General features: G+C 38.0%; 1 protein-coding gene across 24 annotated transcripts in view; it reads right to left on the bottom strand.

Annotated features, from left to right (window-relative positions):
* Positions 1–2,875: 2,875 nt before the first annotated feature.
* Positions 2,876–17,272, bottom strand: part of ADD3 (adducin 3) — a 129,778-nt gene continuing 115,381 nt past the window's right edge. For 13 of the 24 annotated variants that reach the window (XM_069567057.1, XM_069567062.1, XM_069567056.1 and 10 more), the window contains 10 exons: positions 16,319–16,468; positions 15,708–15,851; positions 15,497–15,595; positions 14,232–14,414; positions 13,419–13,676; positions 11,749–11,868; positions 11,228–11,314; positions 7,531–7,654; positions 5,774–5,869; positions 2,876–5,148 (listed from right to left, as the gene is read on the bottom strand). In XM_069567057.1, coding sequence (XP_069423158.1) covers positions 4,856–5,148; positions 5,774–5,869; positions 7,531–7,654; positions 11,228–11,314; positions 11,749–11,868; positions 13,419–13,676; positions 14,232–14,414; positions 15,497–15,595; positions 15,708–15,851; positions 16,319–16,468 — 1,554 coding nt within the window. In that variant the 3' untranslated portion in view covers positions 2,876–4,855. The remainder of the gene's footprint in view (positions 5,149–5,773; positions 5,870–7,530; positions 7,655–11,227; positions 11,315–11,748; positions 11,869–13,418; positions 13,677–14,231; positions 14,415–15,496; positions 15,596–15,707; positions 15,852–16,318; positions 16,469–17,272) is intronic. The other 11 variants (XM_069567074.1, XM_069567072.1, XM_069567067.1 and 8 more) reach the window with 1 other exon arrangement.

Below are 17,272 nucleotides of genomic sequence, written 5' to 3'. Positions count from 1 at the left end.
ACAAAGGTCCATCTAGTTAAAGCTATGGTTTTTCTAGTAGTATGGATGTAAGAGTTGGACCATAAAGAAAGCTAAGTGCCAAAGAACTGATGCTTTTAAACTGTGGTGTTGAAACTTTTGAGAGTCCCCTGGACTGCAAGGAGATCCAACCAGTCAATCCTAAAGGAAATCAGTCCTGAATGTTCACTGGAAAGACTGATGCTGAATCTGAAACTCCAATACTTTGGCCACCTGATACAAAGAACTGACTCATTGGAAAAGACCCAATGCTGGGAAAGATTGAAGGCAGGAGGAGAAGGGGATGACAGAGGATGAAATGGTTGGATGGCATCACCGACTCAATGGATATGAGTTTGAGCAAGCTCGGGGAGTTGGTGATGGACAGAGAGGCCTGGGGTGCTGCAGTCTATGGGGTCACAAGGAGTTGGACACAACTGAGCGGCTGAACTGATTCTACATCCAGTAATTCATAATCAGAAAACAGATGCAAATCCAAGCCTAAAATAGACATTTTGAAGTAACTGGCCTCCATCAACTAAAACTAAATTTAGGCCCAATATTGCCCCCTAACGGTCATCTCTTAGAAATGAAGTTTCTGAACACTCCCAAAGGCTGGCTTCTTGTTCTGATCTCCAGCATATATGCTAGAATTTTTCTCCAAGGAAGATCATCTCCAAGTATGTCCATTTAAATAAGATTTAAGTTGGTACAGTTTATTTCTCTTTAAAAATACTTCTATAACTAGATTAAGCAGTCTTTCCAGGTTTTAAAAATAACTTTCCTTAGAATGTCTCTCCTTGCCCCCAACTTTGGAAAAATTTTTTTTTAAAGCAAAGATAAAGAGCTTCTGCCCAACTCTTTTTTGCATCTTATGCAAAAGTACAGCTATCTTGTCTTCTGGGTGTCATGATGAAGGTTCAAGAGCTGGTTCTTTATCCTAAAGGACTGTATTGCCACAGGTTTGTTCCCACTTTTCAGGCACTCATCAATTTCTTAATTCTTGGGGTAAACTTAAGTTTTCCAAATCAAAAGTTAATGTTTTATCCCAACTCTACAGCCCATCTTATATCAAAACATGAATTCAGCATGGGTGGACTTAAGAGTTCACACTAAGTAAGCCACTACTCCCTCCAGGAAGCGTACACACAGGACATGGCACACACACAGCACTAGAATCATAAAAATTTGTATCTCAAAGTGAAACACTAGCACCTCCTTTTGGTGTCTGCAGGCCTTAGTCTTTATCTACAAAATGAGGATAATATCATCTCCTTTCTTAGGCTGTTGGAAAGGCCAGAGGAGGTATTACATGAAAAGCATTTAGCATAGTTTTTGATAACACAGAAGGCATCAAAAAAATGACAGATACTATCAGTTATCTCCCCAGTCAAAAAAAAGTTATTCTTTGGAAGCAGGCATTATATTGCCACTCACAGGCATGAAAACTCCTCCGAGGCGTTATTGTCTACCATGGTTACTTTCTGAGACCACACCTCAACAATTTTCAGCATGTTCTCCACAGGCATTACAGTCCCTGCTGGTGGTATTTGCATTGGTGAAATGGACCTGCTGAGACAACAAAGTTGAGAACAGTCTAGTGAGGAGAAGGATAAGCAACAAACTCTTTCAAGTTCTGGGTATTTGACAATAAACATGGTGGTGCTTAGCCTTTAAGAAAAGGAAAGTTCAAGGACTAGAAATACACAGGATTGTTAGGTCTACTGCACCCTCTAGTGGCCACAAAGAAGATTGCTTGTTTAAAATCCTAGTTTGGTTGAAATTGCAATATTGATGCATTCATATATCACTCTTGAATTTAAAAAATAACCAATTTGCCTTTATGTGTTCTCTGCCTATGTCAAAACCAAACCAAACCTAATATTAAGAAAAGCCAATGCTGCCACAGTTTGATCCATTTGTTCCCTTATATCCTGCTGAATGGAAATACTAATCAATAGAGGGAAAGGCACAGGCAACGCAACCTTTCATGCTCTATGGACTCAAGTGAGGACTGAAGATAATTGCCTTTGTTGCTTTATGAAAGGGAATTTTCAAATGAGCATCTTTCTAAAACAGCAATTTTTTCACCAAAGGGTTATTTACAAGACAAGGTAATAATTAAATATGCCCAAGACTATGAATCTATTCTCTGCCCAAACCCTTCATTTTTATAATGGGTAATTATAGTAAAAACTTCAATTAACCAGAACCCTCAATTAACATGATTTCCCCTCGTGCACTCTATTTTTAGGACAAAGTGGTGGAAAAAAATTGTAAGACATCATTCATGTGAGAGATTTAGTTTGAAAATCTTTTAGGATAGAATATGCTATAGTAGGAAAAAATCTTGAATAAAATTACATCCATACCATGATAACCAATACACCGGAAGTACACACATAACAAGAGCTGGAAGAGAATAAATTATTTTGCTGAATATTGTGGTATAATTTTAACCTTTCTATTGTACTATCTTTTTAATGTTACATTGTTACATATATAAAAATAAAAGAGAAGGTATAAACTGGACATACATACTGCAACATTTTCTATTCTACATCCACGTAGCACTGGGACTGAGAATAAAGAATCTAAAATCCTTCAAAGATCTCTATAGATGTCAGAAAAATATTTAAGACTGTCACATCCTATCAAGAAAGAAAAATAGGTCACTTGGGGAATATTTCCTCCAAAATGAGCTGAAACAAGAAGGGCTTATTAGTTAATTTTCAACTAATTTGAAAATAAATGTATCAGGACATTTCTTATTCAGAAGTGTCAGTCTTACTCAAAATCTCACTGCAGTACAAAACTCTACAGAGTAGTTCAGGGTAAGTAACCACTCATTAATAGAAAGCTCATGATACCAAGTCCATCTATTTAAAATACTGTTTATTTGTGATTTTACATTAATTAGCATTACATCTAAGAGCAATATCAGATAACATTTATACATTTTCCACAGGACACAGAGGTTCATTGGCTCATTCTTTATGCCAAAGCAAGTAAATAGAGGCATTAGCAAAAGGTGCAAATAGTTCACTGTTGCATTTAAAAAATACTTATGCACATTGCATTCATTTAAGATATATATATTTTTAAAAAGTTATGGAAAAGCATAGTTCACAGGTTACTGTTTCTACATACATTGTAATACAACATAAATGATGTAGAACAAAAAAGAATCCTCAAACACAGAATTAAGCAACTGAAGTTTTCCACTAAGATTAAAACACTGATTCCAGTAGTTAGTGAGATCTAGAATGAACTTTCCAGGCTCCGTTTCAACTTTGCATCATCGAACACTCACAGTCAAACAGAACCAGCCCCGCAACACACTATAATCCATGGAATTTTTTTTACACACCAACTCACCCTCCAGAAATACTTTGGATTATTTTTACCCATTGACTATTTTGGATCATTGATTTTACATTGATTTGTGACATTACTTGGGTGAAAGGGGGAAAAAAAAAAACTATATTAAGTCTAGGTTTAAATTTGTATTTACATTAGAAAGAAAGTTAACTGAAAAGATAAGAAAAATTGGTAAAAATTAAGAAGTGGTAGTTTTCTCATGGCGGGGGGCGGGGATCAGACCCACTGCTTTCTTGTGCCGCCTTCTAAAAACACATAACGTTAAAAGGATTTCACCCTTTTAAAACTTGAATGTCAACTAAGAAATACAATGGTTTTGGCAGAGAAACAGAATTTTAGCAATTGGGGACATACTGTAAATAAATGACACTTCAAATCCTATCGTGGCCGTGCAGCATCAACCTAGAACTCTTCTTCTCATGACACCTCTCCTATTCCCGTCACTGCTCACTTCCTCTCTCAGTCTCTTCCTTTCCATGTGGGTACCACACGAGGGCTTTCTCATTCATTAGCAATACTAAGAGAAAAATACATTATAAGGTTCAACTATGAATCTTGTTATGCCTTTAAATGCTCTAATCCCCTTTTTGATACTAAGTCCCTGGATTCTTTAATTATATTTAAAATATACTTAGTACCAAGCAGCCTCAAATGTGCTCTACTGTTAAATGATTGGCTAATATGCTTATGACATTTTTATACTGAATGGTATACAAACGTCTCAACATACAAAAATCATTTTTGCCAGAGTTAAACTAAATAACCCATGTTATGTGTATAAAATCCCCTTCACTGAAAAATAAGGGGGTTTCTAAACTAATAAAAAAGGAACTTTTCAAAAATTATAGTTTACTAAAATGACCCTTTTCTTTTGCAAACAAAGTTACTTCAGGTGAAGAAATTTCATACTATGAATAAAATTCCAAATGAATCTTTTCTTAAATTTAAAAGAAACAATTATGTGCCAGTGTATACTAATGCTATAGATTCTTATCTTAGAAGCTTTTAAAGCATTCTGTTAATGCCCATTGAAACAATGGGAACCCAAAAGTTATAGTCAATAATCATGGTAAAAAACTATAATCTCATTACCAAGTGAAGCAGGTTTTGAGAAATAAAAATTCTCTCACTTGTTCACTGGTAATTTCTTTCCAACAGATATTATGTAGAAGGCCTGAAGTAATTCAGACAGATATCTGTTTGTGGGGATTATAATAATACTTCATGAGGGCAAAGCTAATCAAAACTAGCAATTATTTAAAAATTCAAAACCTTTTTTGGACATAGAAAATGAGAGATGACTTTGAAAGTGTTTTCATAATATGTTTTTCTTTTAGTAAAACCCTTTCCAGTTCTTAAAAGTCCAGTTTGCTACAGACCCCCAATCTGATCTACCACTGCGTGTTAATGATCAACTTATATGTGGTTTTTAAATGTGCAACGTCACACTGTAGTAACAATTATAAAAAGACTCTATTTAGGCTTCAACTTTCTCCTTTTTTTTGTTCTTTTTCAGAAAAGAAGGAGTGCGGAATTTCTTCTTTTTCTTGGATGGTGATTTTGAAGGTGAGCCTTCAGGTGACAGGACTTCTTCAATTTTTTCTGGAGACTTGATGGTTATCTCAATGCTTTCTATGGTGGTGCTTGTGGTTAACCTGCTTACTCGCTGAGCAAGCTCGTCTTCAACACCATGCACGTCATCCTTGCCATTCACTATCAGGACAGGTACGTCCATGGAGATGAAGCTCTTGGAAAATAGCTCATGGTTTTCTATAAAAGGGGAGGATTTTTTCGTTATTTTATATAGTCAACAACTTTGCTTTATTTTACAAAACTGAAATGCTTAAGCAATGTACTAAGGCATTACTTTGATCCCAATAAAGACAGATGATTATTTTTATAGACTATGGGCCTATTAGCATGAAGCTAATGCTCTTAAATGGTATAAAGGGAACAAAGTTGTTAGAACAAAGAATGAAGGCTAGATAAGTCCAGTTTGATGACTTGACAGTTTCATTGTAAATCAAGTCAGTATAAATGAGGAAGACAACATACATATATTTTTCTTTAATTTTGGGGTCATCTGGCAATCAAAGTTGAAAAAAAATTTCATGCTTCTGATTGGAAGACATATGACAAACCAATTTTAATTTCACAAATTCTTAAGAACTATTAGGTTGCCAAAATCCAAATTAAGGTAAGTTGGTATAAATGCTGAACAAAAGTAGCACCCCATAACAATAAAAGAAAATAAAATCATTGGGAGCTGTAAGTAAAATGCATGGTAAGAAACTTACTGTATCAGGTGTTCAATTTCTTTATATGAAGACAAATGACAGAGGGACAGACTCTAAAGATTAACTGGGTGAAGGCTGTGGGAAATTACATTGAATACCTTCTAATTTTTCAGGGATATTTTGCGGTGACTGAGTTTGAGACTGAATTTGTGAAACAGATGAAGCGTCATCTGAGAGTAATTCCTGCTCAGCATCTGTTGGATAAGAGTTTAGTTAAAAGCCATGCAAAACAAAAAAGCATTAAGATTTTAGGAAGGTTAGTGCATACATCAAATACCTGCATACACAGGGATGATCAACGCTTCAGCCATGAGCTGAGCATGCTCACAGTTATCCCACACATCAACCATTATGTGTGGAAAAGAGGAGGTTAATGTGTTAACACTCCGGCTGCTACTGCTAATTTGACATACATGCTTTAAGGAAGCATGGCTACTGGCAGCCCAGGCAAATAATATGTAAGCATTTAGCTTTTGCTACAGTGTTAGAAAACCAAAAATACATTGAGCAGCCAAATGAACGGAAATCTGAAAGCCTCACCAATGATGCTACATTAATGAGGCAAAATGCCTCACTGAATTTTTGAACAATATCCAATTAGTGATTCCTATTGGAGCAATATTAGTGAGCTAATTCAGGTCACAATGAATGTGGAAGAAACTACTTATAAAGTTATATATATGCAAGGAGATGGTTCTGTTGTGCTATATTTGTTACCTGGCATCTTTAGGCTTTCAAAAAATAAGAGATTAAAGAGGGACATTTTACAAAATACAAAAGTAAAGTTTTCAATCTTATGTTAGAGTGAACATAAGTTGAAGAATACCACTTAGAACATCTAATGTGATTATATTAATGAGTCAGGATGACTCCCTTTTGTGACAAGACACTGTCACACTGATGAGAACTGTTTCCTGGATGATCCAGATGTCATTAGTTCTTTCTATATGATGTCAAACAGGCACAAAGATTCTTTAACTAGTGGTTCTATTTTGCTTTGGGTAAAAATTTCAACTGTGTGTTGAAGATGCTCTAAAGCAGAGGCTCTTACCCTCTTTGGGGGTCATAGACTTCTTGTCCTCTACCCTGCACCCCTGACTTCCTTAAATATAAAATTAAGCAAATATTTTATATCATATTTAAGATATTTTTGGGATGGCTCATAGATTGTCTGAAGCTTATCCAAAGACCCAAGACTGAGAACCCTCTCTATAGAATCTCTTATTCTTGAGTAAAAGTGAGCTAGTATTCAATTGGTGTTTTCATGAACAGTTCTTAAATGCAACCCTTACTTAGGGTTCTGAAGTCAGAAAAAAGAAACCTCACTAGAGTGCGCATGTGCTTAAGGAAAGTCACATAAAAATTCTCGCATCCCACTTTATTTTAGATTTGAAAATTACAGTAATGACATCTTGAGACATCCAGGAGCAACAGAGACTTAATAAAACATTAAAGCCAGATACCTGTGAATCTACGATTATGTCAAAGTAAAACAAAATTTTTTTTAAAGCCACATTTTCTGAAATGTTTAAATCTATTAATTTATCTACATATACTTTAGCTAGTGATTCTTTACTCATCTGGAGATTTCACTTTACTATAGAAGACTTTCTGCTAGCAATCAGATTGCTTTCTAAGGTAAACAGCCTTCTCTACATGTTAACATACCTGGTCTGTGGTAGCTCTTCACATTTTAATCCTACTTACACTCAAGTAAAGACTGAGAGAGAGCACACGGAACAACTGATGGTAAAGAAACATTAAAAAAAAAAATCCTGACTGCCTTATATCATCCAGCTCAAGGGGCTCTGTTAGCAGTGTGGTTAGCTGGGGCTTAACTTCAAAGTGAACTAACCTTCCAGGCCTTGCTGTTTACGTTCGACTGTCCTCTTATACTCTTCAAGTTCTCCTTCTGTGAGATGACTGAAGGGGTTGGGAGGAGCTGGTGGGGCATGCTCATCATCTTCAAACTGCATGGTCTTGTGAAGAAAAATACTGACTTGTTACCAAGAGTAACATACTCATATATGTGTATTTACTCACACATACTCATATATGCATATTTATTTTTATATATTTACATATATATACACCCACAACTTCATATACACCCACTTAAATGTATATATGATGTATGTGACACCCCAATTCACAACACCCATAAGAAATGATAAAGTAACATGTTTTAAAGTATTCTTATCCAGATTAGTGATTTTAGACTACTGATCCAGTAGACTGAAATTGCCAATGATGCTTCCTCAAGGCTGCATAGGTCAATTTCAATAACTCTTAAAAAAAAAAGAAAACTAAGCCAAGTTCTAGAAACTTCCATGTAACTAAGAAATATCTTAAAAACCAAGAATGTCAAAAAGCCTTTGTAAAAAAAGGCTTAGAAAAATTAAACTGTACCAAGAGAACTTTTAAAATCTGCTATGAAAATAAACTTGTACCTATTTGCTCTAGGAAAGAAATTAATGAGACTTTGAGCTAAACCTGGCAGATTGAACCCATGCATTAGAAGAAAATTCCTCCCAAAACCCTACTAAAATGATAGTAAAGGAACAGTAGCAAAAATGGTATAAACTTTTAAGGACAAAAGATGGAAGAGGAGACAACACAGGATGAGCAACGGTAACACATGGTTGGGAGACAGAAAGCAGGTGGCAGAGCAGGTGGCAGAGACGGGAAAACTGAAGCCTTAGCCCTGCAAAGTGCAAAAAGGAAGCCTGCTTGTGTGCCCTGAAGAGGTCTGATAAGGCTCAAGTACCACAGAAAGTCATGGTGAAGAAAAGCTGAAAAGGGACAACTTAGAAGTGTGAAGAAGGAACAGACAGATTCTCAGGTCCCCTTTCCTGTTCCACACACATGAGCATTACTCTCTCTCTCATCTCTGCAGAAGATCAGGGGCTTATTCTTCAGAACGACTGATTTGGGGACACAGAATACAGTTAAGGGCTCCCAGGATGATGGAGGCAGACTGGCAAGAGAATAGAGAACTCTCTGGATAAATTAAATGACCCCAGATAAAAGAACTACAGATACTAGCACTTGGGCATTCCTGAAACAATCTGGTCCACACCCAGGCACCCTGTAGAGGAGCTCACCAGTTCCCAAGCTCTGCACACTCCTGAGCTCCGACCAGCTTTCAGTGTCTCATTCTTAAACACAGACAGACTACCACGGACTTCCAGATACTTGAGGAAAAGTTTCCAACATGGAGGAGATCAGAATTAAAAAGAAAAAGGGAACTCAGAAGAAACAGACAATAAATGCAGCTGAAGAAAAATTAAAGTTGATATCCTCAGAATAAGAGGGAAGATAGGAAATACTGTAAGAGAAAACAAGATCAAGATATTATATGAAAAAAAATAAAAAAAATTCAAAATAGAAAATTAAATAGAAGGGTTAGAAAATAGAGTCAAGCAAATCTTCCAGAAAGTAGGATTAAAAGACAAAGAGAAAATAGGAAAGAAAAAAAATCAGAGGCTTAGTCAGAGATCCAACTAACAGTATATTAGTATATATCCTGTGAAGAGGAACTGAAGAACCTCTTGATAAGGGTGAAAGAAGAGAGTGAAAAAGCTCAACATTCAAAAAACTAAGATCATGGCATCTGGTCCCATCACTTCACGGCAAGTAGAAGGGGGAAAAGTGGAAATAATGAAAGATTTTATTTTCTTGGACTCCAAAATCACTACGGACAGTGACTGCAGCCCTGGTATTAAAAGACACTTGCTCCTTGGAAGAAAAAGATATGAAAAGCCTGCTGCTAAGTCACCTCAGTCGTGTCCGACTCTGTGCGACTTCATAGACGGCAGCCCACCAGGCTCCTCCGTCCCTGGGATTCTCCAGGCAAGAACACTGGAGTGGCTTGCCATTTCCTTCTCCAATGCATGAAAGTAAAAAGTGAAAGTGAAGTTGCTCAGTCCTGTCCGACTCTTAGCGACCCCATGGACTACAGCCCACCAGGCTCCTCTGTCCATGGGATTTTCCAGGCAAGAGTACTGGAGTGGGGTGCCACTGCCTTTTCCGTATTAAAAAGCAAAGACATCACTTCACTAACAAAGGTCCATCTAGTCAAAGCTATGGTTTCTCCAGCGGTCATGTATGATGTGAGAGTTGGACCATAAAGAATGCTGAGAGGAGGTTTTCAAACTGTGGTGCTGGAGAAGACTCTTAAGAGTCCCTTGGATTCCACAGAGATCAAACCAGTCAATCCTAAAGGAAATCAGTCCTGATTATTCACTGGAAGGCCTGATGCTGAAGCTGAAGCTTCAGTACTTTGGCCACCTGATGCAAGGAGCTGACTCACTGGAAGAGAGCCTGATGTGGGGAAAGATTGAGAGCAGGAAGAAAAGGGGGTGATAGAGGATGAGATGGTTGGATGGCATCACCGACTCGATGGACATGAATTTGAGCAAACTCTGGGAGATGATAGTGAAAGACAGGGAAGCCTGGCGTACTGCAGTTAAGGGGTGGCAAAGAGTCGGACATGACCTAGTGACTGAACAACAACAATATATAACCTGACAGAAAAAGAGACTGAAGGGAAAAAAAGACTACTTAACTGAAGAAATACTTTTAAAAATTCCCAGAACTGAAGGACAAGACTTTGCAGATTGAAAAGGGTTACTAAATGCTAAAAATGGAAACAAAAAAGAAATCTGCTACAAAGCACACCATCATAAACAGAATGCAGGAAGCAGAACCACACAGTGAAAAGCACAGGAACCTCAGGATGAGCCAGTATATCTGGCCTAAAGAGCAGCTAGCCGAGACCTGGACCCTAATGACAGTGACAAAGAGCCGGACCTGAGAGATTACCTGTTACCTTTGACTCTATGAAAAATAATATTAAGAAAAGTTTGGGAAGAACTAAGCCTAATGTATCCCAAATACTAAGCCAATGAAAAAAAGCAAGCAGCTTTTCCTCCGGGGGCAGAAAAGTTGTCTAAGAAAGAAATGTCCAAGAAATGTCATCTTGGAGTACCACCTGGCTCAGCAGTAAGCATTTAAAAATATAAACACTGAAAGCTACCTAGACAAAACATCGTGATACAACCTAACTGGGAGAATGCAAACGGGAAGCCTTGTATAAATAGGCTAAATCCTCACCATCCATAAAAGAAGTCACTATTATCTTTCATTAATTCTAAGATGTGTTTTTCTCTCACAATTTCTCATCTTTGAAATTGGGATTCAACTTATCATTGGTTTCTTAACAATTATAAATGTCAGCATTTGTATCTCTTTTAGTGATATATAAAACAATGGTACTTCTAATAGGTGATGAAGTAGATTTGATGAAATAAAACTGAAGTCTAAAACTGATAAATCAAGAAGGAGAATAAAGATGTTCTTTAGAAACCAAAGTAAATGCTAGAATAAAATCCTTGTCCCTAGAAATCGGGAACTGAAGGTGACATTTTAAGTCTTGTGGATTATTTGACTTTTTAACTTGTGTTTGTATTAACTTTAGTAAAAACAATTACTTGTATTTAAAAAGCAGAAATTACTGGGAAAACAAAGATCATACTGCTTCACGGACTTACAGAAGGAGGCTTATCCACAACAATTCCAGCAAGCAACTGAGACTGTGGTCCTGCTGTTTTCAAGTCGTATCGATTTTGTTCTCGAATCTGAATTGAAAAACAGTAAGAAGTTCTTGGGGGCAACTCTGCAGGTGACCTTTGGCTTACTACTTGACCACCCCGGGTAAGGGCTGCTTCAATTCCCCCTCCATAAAGCTCTCTTTTACCATTCTAACAACTCACATTAATCTCCTCCACTCTACTTGACATGAGATTTCCTATTGTCTTTCAGTGTTAGAGAGCTACATTTTTCACTAATACAGCAGAAATATGTCTAATACTTCTTCCCCATATAGCCCTCTTATCAGAAACTGGAAAAGAGCTGGAGGTATTCCATACAAGCTAAAATTATACAGAATTAAATTGCAAATTCTTTTGTACTCAAACCTCTAAACTTAGCATTAATCAGATTCAGTCACTAGTGATTTAAACATAAAACAGCATAAAAATGCCTCTTCCAGCCACAGAAGACCATGTCTTACCTTATTTCTCTTTTCTAGTACCTCATTCGGATTGGTGTTTAAAGGAACAAACTGATTTGGATCTTCAATTTTGATAGGTGTTCCGCTACTAACTTTAGAAGAGTCCTCTGCTTTCATCCACTAAAAAAACCAAAAATTTTCTAGAATGAAGCTTTGTATTAAGGAAATATGGTAGGTTCTTGACAACTGTTTATTGACTCAAGGGGGTGGGGGCATACGCTGCTAATATGTTAAAGAATTTCACTAAGCAGTTTTTAGTGGTAAATTAGTATATCTCCCATACTAGTTAGAATTAGCATTCACTTAAAAACAAACAAATGTCGGTACCATCAGTTCAGTTCAGTTCAGTCGCTCAGTCGTGTCCGACTCTTTGCGACCCCATGAATCGAAGCACGCCAGGCCTCCCTGTCCATCACCAACTCCCGGAGTTCACTCAGATTCACATCCATCGAGTCTGAGGTCAGGGGCAGCAGCCGAGAGGAGCTACCCCGCGTCCGAGGCCAGAGATGGCGCCCGAGAGGAGCCACCTGGCGCCCATGGCCAGGGGCAGTGGCCGGGAGGAGCCACCCCAAGCCTGAGGCCAGGGGCGGCAGCCGGGAGGATCAATGCCATGTGGGTACCATGAAGAACACTAAATTATGCAGCTATTTAAATTTTCTCCTTTTGGCATTTTAAACATGGCGGTGAAAATATTTCAAGCATATAGAGCTTCTCACACTAACTCACATCTAGAGTTGCCACCTGCACTGAAGTTTTATCATGTGATGACAGCTAAGAAGTCATCAAAAAGGACTCAAGACATCTTTTAGGATTTAGTTTTTCAGATTGCATTTGTAAATTCTGGCTGACAGAATGAGCCAAGCCCCTGACTAGCATTTTGCAAAGGGGATAATCTGGTAGTAATCTATAGTATAATGGCACCATAGGCATGGAAGAGCCTTATATAATTCTCATTTATCCATCATATCCCTCAAAGAAGGATAATATTTATCAAGATTAATGATGACCAGCCATTAGTTCCTTTCAAGAAAATTAATTCTAGGAAACATATGTTCTTTTATTAGGAGATAAGAAATCATATTGACTAGATAAAAAACATTGATGCCTAGCTATTTCCATATTGACTACTACTGATTTATATGATAGGATGAACTAATTCTGAGTACCTAGAGAATATTTAATGATAATGATAAGCACTCCAAAATTAAGCCAAATCTGAGACAAAACGCTGAAAAGTTTAAGATTACCTGTTTCTTTATCTACAAGATCTTGCCTAAGGGTAGTAAAACTTGGCACCATCAGGAGTTGACAACTATTATAGTTCTGGTTCATGAGTACACTATACACTATAAAGCAGTTATCATGCAATGGTTAGAACTGGGCTCCAGAGTTACACTGCCTGCTTTCAAACTCTGATTCTACCATTCACAGATGGTTAGTTAATCCCTCTGTGCTTCAGTTTTCTCATCTATAAAATGGAGGAGAAAAACAGCATCCTCTCCATAGTAGGAGAAATTAATGAGACAATTTATGTATGGCACGTGGAACAAAGTGCCTTGCACAAATGTTACGTAATAAGTTACAGTCATATATTCTACTTTCCCAATAGTTTCAAAACAGACCATTCAGTTCATCAGTAACTAGGCAAACCACGTTAAGTAGGGACATACTGTGATTTTGGTCCTGGGGCTCGTCTCCCCATTCCGAGACTCCTCAGGCACGTTCACTTTCATGTAGGTATTTGGTGAGTTCAACCATCTGGTTTTTTCACGCTGCTGCCTCTGTGCCATGTATTTGAGAGGTGAGAGGGGCACTGTATCATCTTCGAAAGAAAAGGCAGTCACAGTGGCTGGTATCTCTACATCACTCTTGTGCCTTGGCTTTTCTCGAATGAGAGGGTGCCTGTAAGCATAGCCTGTTCTATATCCCTGGGGGAGGGAGAAACCACATTTGAAGCAATCAAACTTGTCCCAAACACAGCATTTAGAGGCTAATTCTTTAAACAAATGATTCTTTCGCTGAAAAACAAAAAGGGGAAATCCTTCCAAACTCCACATAACTGCCACATAACACTAGAGTTGAAGTTAAGCAAATTTCAAGATCTAGTTAAAATTGATTTCAGCTGACAAAGCAATTTCCACTCACACAACTATTTCTGACAAAGGTAATTTCAAAACTGCTGACCAGAAACACTTTCCAAGATATAAACTAGTTTTCTGGAGGCCAAATCTCAGTGCTCATTTAAGTCTTTGTTCTGGGTCTGAAGGCAATCTGCTTTCTGACTCTTAGCGGAAGAGGGTAAAAATCTAAGATAAGATGACAGTTGCCTATTTCCCCAATTCTTAAAATACACCAAGTTCCTTCCTAGGGTCACACTGCTCCCAGAGGAGTAATGAGCATGTTCCCAAACCACAGGGAGGAGGGGACACTTGGTCCTAAATCTGGAAACATGAAATCAAGTTCACGGTCAATTTTTTACCTACCAAGTTGTCCAGAGTCCTCATCAGCCCTTCGAACTCAATCTCGCCAACCTTCCACTTTTGATGGGAACCCATATTCACTCCTCCTCCTCCAGATGCCGCTACAGTGTGAGTGGAAGCTTTGTACTTCTGAAGGTCCAGCACAAGCAGATTGTCTACCCCACCTGCCCCTGCCAGTGCCCGCACCTGTAATTGATGGCACAGTATTAGAAGCACAGGACTGGAAAGACTGGAACGAGCACTTCACTTTGTAAAAGGCACAAGTTTGATTCTGCAAGTATCTTTTGCAAGCAGCTTTAGGAGCTTTTCCATCTATCCATACCTTCCAGGGCTCTGACCCTCCCTGATGGAAAACACATTTAGAGCCATACCCTTTAACATATTTCAAGAAACTGAATTCTCTTGCCAAATTTTAAAGTTCTTTCCTTGCAGTTTTCCCATGGCTGTCCAGTTTAAACTTTTGTTGAAAGTTATAATTTTAAAGGAATATAAACACCATATTGTGAATTTAAGAATACTGAAGCAGAAGTCACCTCGTTATTTCAATATAATGAAGCTTTTCATAGCCTCATTTGAGAAGACTGACCATTAAAGCAAAAAAAAAAAAAGTTGGTTATTAAGTTAATGTTGGTAGGAAAAGTACACCACCTCTCTCCCCTCCTTTTTGCAGCCTTTCCAATAAATTCAGATTCTTACCATTTGCTTCAAGAGAATCTGCTTGGTTTTTCTTAAAGGGGGGAAATTTGGGCTGTTAAATACACCCAGCTTCTCTGGGGTTGATAAATATCTAATCCATTATAATAATGAGGCTGAAGCTGTGGAACGTCTGGAAATTGCATGAGTTCCTAAAATTTCTGGTGCTGCTCTTACCCTTTTTTATAAAAGTGACCACAACACACCTGATCTTTGATAAATGGCACTCATCTTTGCTCTTCAATTAGCACCACACCGCTAGAGGGTGAAAAGGGAGCAATGTGCAACTATACCGTCTTGAAAAGTAGGATTATGAAGAAAATTATGTTTATGAAGCCCTTAGATTTGGTGTATGTGTCTGTACATGAATTTTAATTTTCTTTCTTCCTGTTTTCAATTCAACAGATACTCAGTTGACCTTTTTTACTCAAGTGAAGCACAACTTCTCTTAAGACAAAACAAAACAAAACAAAAAGCCACCAACTGATAGAACTCCGGAAATAAGTAAACATAATACCCAACCCAACAGATAACAAAGCAAAAAAAGGCAGGGGGAGGGGTAAAGGTTTCCTTACTTGAGTCTCACAGGCTATCTGCACATTAAAAATGTAATGAAAAGCCTCCTCGACTGTTTCTCCAAGTGCTACCACACCATGATTTCTGAGTACCAGCACCTAAAATAGAATCCCAAAGCAATCACTTTAAATAACTGGCATAGCTCACACTGCTTTCATCAACAGTAACAGCAACAAAAATAGCTCCTTTGATAGAGTCTCTACTACACACCTTACAACTTGGCCCCAGAACTTTCTGCAGTTGAATTCTCTCCTCCTGTTCATCAAGTGACCCTTGGTAGTCATAATAGGCGACATCTCCCAGGATCAGGGACTCTTGAGAAATTGGAAGGATCCCACACTTCATGGAGGACACCTATTTGATCGGGTTCATGCCAAGATAACACATTTGGTTACTGATTACACCTTCACAGGAAGTGGATTCTTCAGTCAGCTCAGGCAGCACTGGCCAATTCACTGTGCTCAGCACTCCAGACTCCTCCCATTTTAGTTCTTTGCTTCTTCAAGAGAAAGAAAAGAACTTGGGGATTCTATTTACATGCCGTGCCAGATATTAGGAAAGAAGCTTTGCGCTAAAGAACTCAATGACACAATTATTAAACTGATTCATTAAAAAATGCAAATGCTCTCTCCACTTTTTTCCTAGAACAGTAGCATTTAGTCCAAAGGGCCTTTTGCTTTCTTATGCAGAAGATTAATACTTTGAAAATGACTTCAAATGGTGGGGTCTGAAATAATGATTATAAAGTATCATGGAAGGAAAGCCATGGAAATCACACACTTCCCAGGGTCATTGTTGGTTTTGGCCCTTCAGTGACTTACAGCTGCCGTTGCAAGGGTATGGATGTGTATCACACACTTAACATCAGGACGTGTTGAATATATTGCAGCATGGGGACTGAAGCCTGCATGGTCAATTTTCAAATTAGTACTTCCCTGATCAACCACTTCTCCTATTATATTGACTTTCACCTGGAAAAATCAGAAAGACATACTTAATTGGTACACAAGCATTAAAGTTTCTGGTGTTCCACAAGCTAAACTGGGGTGGGGTGGAGTTGGAGTTGGGTGGGGGGTGGGGGGGTGCGGCGGGAGGGGTGGCAACTTTTTTGTCAAAAGCCAGAAGGCAAACATTTTAGAGTTTGCGGACCTCTGTTGCAACTACTCAACTCTGCCACTATAGGAGAAAAGCTGCCACAAACTACTGTGAAAGAATGGGTGTGGCTTTGTTCCCACGGAATTTTATTTACAACATGTAGTCTGCAACAAAACAGCATTTAGCAAGAAGTACAGTTTTTAAGAGCCTGAATAACTTCAGCTCTTCGCTGAAGGTCTGGCGTTTACTGAACTCACTGGAAAACGTCCATTTGCTAATTAACGCTATAGCACTAGAATCAACAAAGTTCCTACTGCCCTAGAGGGCAGTGACAGTGCTCCAGAGTACAAGTATGAAAAAAATAAATGCCCTACACTCACACCAACTGAACTTTGTTTAAATCTACCTAAAAAACATACAGACTGTGTGTGTGTGTGTGTGTGTGTTTAAGCAAATTATAGTACAGAAAAAAAAAATCAAAAGATTCTCTTCAAAACATGACTAGGTTTACTGATTAGACCAATTCACTTATTAGGCTCTTCAACCAGCCTGTTTTTCTTGAACCCTAAAGTTCTTCTTTAAAAAATCAACATTAACTTTCCAAATTCTTCCCTGTTCACTAGTGAATGTTTTTCCATCCATACCTCTTCTTGTTCTGTCCAGTACTAAAAGCTAAAAGC

Source organism: Ovis canadensis, chromosome 22, assembly GCF_042477335.2.
Source record: "Ovis canadensis isolate MfBH-ARS-UI-01 breed Bighorn chromosome 22, ARS-UI_OviCan_v2, whole genome shotgun sequence".
Taxonomy (NCBI): Eukaryota; Metazoa; Chordata; class Mammalia; order Artiodactyla; family Bovidae; genus Ovis; species Ovis canadensis.
Note: the sequence above shows the minus strand (reverse complement) of the source record. Positions and strands in the feature narration are given on the sequence as shown.